General features: G+C 29.9%; 1 protein-coding gene across 1 annotated transcript; it reads left to right on the top strand.

The window, feature by feature from the left end:
* Positions 1-3,252: 3,252 nt before the first annotated feature.
* LOC123668257 lies at positions 3,253-3,902 on the top strand. The gene is made up of 2 exons (XM_045602028.1): positions 3,253-3,532; positions 3,621-3,902. The coding sequence occupies exons 1-2, from the start codon at positions 3,256-3,258 to the stop codon at positions 3,881-3,883; spliced, it is 540 nt and encodes a 179-aa protein (XP_045457984.1). The 5' UTR covers positions 3,253-3,255; the 3' UTR covers positions 3,884-3,902.
* Positions 3,903-5,201: the final 1,299 nt, after the last annotated feature.

The following is a 5,201-nucleotide window of genomic DNA, read 5'->3' as shown; positions in this document are numbered from 1 at the left end:
TACACTGACTACAAATTAAAACTATCTTCTTTATTTCTCCACATAAAAATTAAGCTTTCTTTTTTAGGAATTTTATGTATAAATATAATATAATTATTTTGTAATTTACTAAATTTTACAATTTTTTTCTCTATTTTATAATTTTTTTTTGTTACACATATTTCTTCCACATTTCGTCAATCGTGCTTATTGATTTTTATTTTATTTTAAACGACAAATAGAATATTATATTTTTTAAATGTAGCATGGTTGTCAGTATTTGAAATACGTTAAGACTATGACACCATAAATAATAATTAATATTTAAAAAGGATAGGACCTACTAATGAAAATTTAATAAATATTATTTTGTTGTATGATAAAGTATCTATCATCTTTGTCATAGATGTATGTTTTTTTCAAAAAAACGGCACAGTAATTTTATTGTTCTGCGTTGTTTAACGTTTGAAGCTACCTAATCTATAATGTTGGTTTGAACTCGTTTTATAAACTATTGCATCAGAAAAAGTAAAAATAATCTATGAGTTAAGTACCCTTGAACTAAAATTTTATTTCGTTATACAATCGAATAAAGCAGTTAATCGATTTCGAATACAGTAATATGTCGATTTTTAGTCTTTTATACTTGTTGTCGTACAATTTAATACAAGATTCGTTTTTTATTTTTTTATTGAGTTTTGACTCCATTGGCTTTCCCATGCTCGCTTTAATTAAAAGTTTGTTTTATTTTTATTCATTTATAAGGTTAGCCAACAGTTGTTTACACTGATTCATAAATATTTAAAATTGAGAAATGATACATTATATTCAAATGCAACGACAACTTGCAACAATCACATCAAAATTTCAAAATCAAAATTTATAGTTTTACGTAGTGAAACCAATAAAGTAAATTAGAACTTACTACTGACTAGCACCACATGCAAAAATCATCATAGTTTCACTTAGTGAAACCAATAAAGTAAATTAAAACTTTAAAAAAATATATTTTTCTATAGGCCACCCCCACAAAGATTTGAAAATAGCAAATAACTTATTTAAATCTTTGAGTACCTTACCTTTGAGTTACTTCAGCTGGAAAATTTGTCGATTGACTTTTAGTTTTACCAGGTATCGAGTCCTAATATTTGTCACTATCTTTTAAACTAACACGGCTTCATTTGTTAGCCTTGTGGCTTCTAGACTTAATAATGTAAATAGATAAAATTAATTATAACAAAGTATAAAGTTTAAATTATTTTGTGACATATGCCTATAATATACTCTTCAGTTACCAGAAAGTTTATTTATTTTAGTAATGAAAAAAAGATCAGCTTATATGCAATTTAATTCATGAAATTAATATGGAATTGTTTTCATTTTGATTTTGAACAATTAGTGATCAAAGCTAAAATAAGTACATTATTTTAATGTTATGTAGGTATAGTTACATAAAAAACTGTATTATGTATACTACAATATGATTGACAATGTACTCTTTAAACACGTATTTCAAAAGAAAACATACTGTCTTCTTTCATTGTTATTTTTATTTTACTTCCGTACCTAATTTATTATTTATGCGCCTTTCCAGCGTAGTGACCATGTGAGGACTATGACTTCACGCGTATTTCACGCCATTTTTGGCGCGAATTTCTGGAGGCCTATGTCCAGCAGTCGACTGCGATAGACTAAGTGATGATGATGATAAAATTTTTATTTTTTTAATTATTAAAATAGTGTGTTAAAAACAGTATAAAAATTGATATATTTTGATATTTATAAATAAACAAATATCGATTGTAAAATCGACTTACACACCGTCCATTCGATTATTTTCTTTTTGACGGTTCAAATAAATTTGAAATTATAATTTATAAAACATAGCTTGATCTCTGGGACAGCTGTCAATAAAATCGCGCCTATGAAGTTCAGAATTTAACAGTGCAGACAATCGTACCAGTCAATGTCATACTTTATGGGCATGCTGAGCTAATTAATGATGAGCGATTAATCATCGTGTCCACAGACTATAAACTATCGATATTTTGTATAAAACTTAATTCAAAATTAATTTATCATTTAATTGAAAAAAATAACATTATTGAATATTTAAAAAAAAATAACATTATTTACAATAGTGAGTAAATAAAATCTAAATTCTAACCTACTCGTAATATTCCTTCCGACAACTTTGGGGTTCGAGAGAAGTTTGGTCGCGGCGTGTCTTCTTCAAAAAGATGGCGCCAACGCACCGCCATATTGTTTGATATGACCCATTCGGCCATTCTCCTCAGTACGAGTGCTAACGCCTTGTATACGCTACGTGTTTTCCGTTCTCATCACTTTGTTTTTGTTACTATTGCTGTTAATTTGTTAACTTTAGTTATTTTTGTTAGTTTCTTTGTTGTTATTGTTTGTTTTTGTGGAGGTTTTTGGCATAATACCAAAGAGAACGAAGAAAACTGTTTTGAACAGTCAAAGTCGTGAGCTTATGATTCGCTTGCGTTTGCTTGATTTTGAGCGAGAAAACCAAAATGGTGGACCGCTATTACCCATGGCAAAAGTTTGTGACAGAGTTGCAGATGCTCTTGGCATTGGACTTGCGACAGTAATTCGCATCAGTAAAGAAAAATATGACGAATCTTCAACCGCAGTATTGATTGAAGACGAGGAAAAAAAGCTTTCAACGCCAAATAAAAAAAGAAGAAAGGCTGCTCCTGTCACAAAAATTGACGACTTTGACGCCGTTGCGATTCGCAATCATGTATAAGGTTATTATACACGGGGCGAATTACCTACATTAAAAAAACTGGCGGTGTCCCTAAAAGACGCAGACTTGTTTAAAGGAAGCTTGCCGTCACTATCGAAGATTTTGAAAAATATTGGATTTTCCTATAAAAAAGTGACAAAAGAAAAATTATAATGGAACGAACCGACATTGCTCTTGCTCGAGTGAATTTTCTCCGGAAAGTCAAAAAAATTACAAATTGGGACAAAGTTGTCTTTCTAGACGAGACATGGCTAAACGCCAATCATACCGTATCCAAAGCTTGGACCGATGATACGACACAATCGACTACCAAAGTACCCGAAGGCAAAGGTCAAAGACTAATAATAACTCATGCTGGGACGTCATCTGGTTTTGTGCCTAATTGCCTATTGGCATTCAAATCTATGAAGACCAATGAATACCATGAAGAAATGAATTTTGAAAAATTTAAAGAGTTGTTTTTAAAATTATTAGATAATTTGAAGGAGCCATATTATATAATTATGGATAACGCCCCATATCACTCGGTCCAAAAGCACAAACCACCAACTTCGGCAAACAGGAAGTTAGAAATAATTGCATGGCTTCAAGAAAAAGGAATAGAGGCCAATGAAACAATGCTTAAAAACGAATTATTGAGACTCGTTGGTCTGCACAAACCCAGCACACCAACGTATGTCTTAGATGACATAGCCCAAGAAAAGGGTCATAACGTCATAAGACTGCCTCCATATCACTGCCAGTATAATCCGATCGAGCTTATCTGGGCCCAAGTAAAAGGTTTGTTTGCTCGAATTTCAGTTAGACAGGTTCTATATGTATTAACTCCTGTATAATTTATGATATTAAAATATGTTTTTCTTTTAAGGTTACGCTGCTAGATCTAACACAACACCACCTTTTACGGCAAATAAAATGCTGCAGTTACTAAACACTGCGGTTGAAAATGTATCTGCAGAAGATTGGAAACAGGTAGTTACCAAATGCAGAAAATTAATGGAAGAAGATTGGGAGCGGGACGTTCGATTTGATAATATTTGCGACCAAGAGTTCATTATAAATTTAAAAGATTGCTCTAGCGATTTTGAAAGTGATTCGGAAATTGATTTGGGGTGTACTCCTTTGGAATAAATAAATGTATGTTTTAAAATATTTGTTTCATTTTATTAAGTACCCATTATAATTATGGCATCGATAAGTAAGAAACGCCGAAAATTACTATCGATATTTTTTTCTGTATCATAACAACCCTAGGAATGTCAGTTTAACAAATGTCGCAGAGATCAAGCTATGTTTTATAAGGTATAGTGACTACCTCACATGACGTTACCAATCGATTTGAAATAATTATCGATTTTATTTAGGAAGAATTTTCAATAAATTTAATGAAATATTTTTGTTTAAAAATATTGATTATTCGTTTATTCGTTAATTAGTCCTTTTATTATTATTAAATTTATAGAAATTATAATTACATGACGTCAAATTATTTTAATCATATGATCGATTTATCGTATTTCAAGAACTGTTCCATTGTCTGTGTTAGTTTATTATAATATATAGGGCACTTCACTACCTGTCTATAAATTATGACATTACCGTAGATTTTTTTAGTACATTAGTCAAAAAAAAAACTTTAATTTATAGGTGTGAGCTGTCAAAAAGAAAATAAATGGTCGGACTATATATATTTATAGTCGTCATAAAATAAGAGACCCATTTTGACATTTAAAAAATACCCTAGAACGTAACTTGGTACGAAACACTAAGAGAATAATAATAATAAGAATAGAGAATTATTGTTATGTTATTAATATTATATCAGTAACATAAAGTGTATTTAAAAAATACGTACATTTTATTTGTCGCGATAAATGATATGATAGAATATGTTGGGTGTATTCTTTTCGCACTTATTTTATAGCAGCATTGAATTTCAAATTATTGTGAAATATCTCAAAAAGCTGTGGGTAATTAATTATTGAATTTCAACAGGCTCATTTGATTTTAATCGTACTAAAATATTGTGTAGTAATCTTTTTTGAAAAAAAAAAAAGCTTGGCGCCCAAAGCCGAATAAAAAAAAATTTATTTGGCTAATAAACCACCATAAAATCCGAAAAAAAAATGTTTGATTATAATGATTACAATTTGTGTAAACAGTAGAAAATAGTATAAAAATATGAAATAAAGAAAATTGACCTTCTTTACTATTGCATTATTTCAAATTACCTACAATGTTAAAGTTCATCATAAAGATCAACATTTTAATTTAATACATAACATATTCAAATCGATCAAATACTTATACAAACTTGAATCGAGTTACTTCGCTATTTACGTCCCGATTAGAAATGTCAAAACGTGCCTATTATATTGTGACGACTATAATCGATTTCTCCTAACACAACATTGGTTATCTGTGCTCAAGTTTTCATCACATCACTAAA

This window comes from Melitaea cinxia, chromosome 30 (assembly GCF_905220565.1).
Source record: "Melitaea cinxia chromosome 30, ilMelCinx1.1, whole genome shotgun sequence".
NCBI lineage: Eukaryota > Metazoa > Arthropoda > Insecta > Lepidoptera > Nymphalidae > Melitaea > Melitaea cinxia.
The sequence above is the reverse complement of the archived record's forward strand: the minus strand, read 5'-3'. Positions and strand labels throughout refer to the sequence as shown.

What these genes read in the sequence shown, in the direction of transcription:
- LOC123668257 (XM_045602028.1), top strand. Translation starts at nt 3,256, where the DNA reads ATGGATAACGCCCCATATCACTCGGTCCAAAAGCACAAACCACCAACT. An exon ending in TATCTGGGCCCAAGTAAAAG is followed by an intron (nt 3,533 to 3,620) that starts GTTTGTTTGCTC and finishes TTTTCTTTTAAG; the next exon opens with GTTACGCTGCTAGATCTAAC.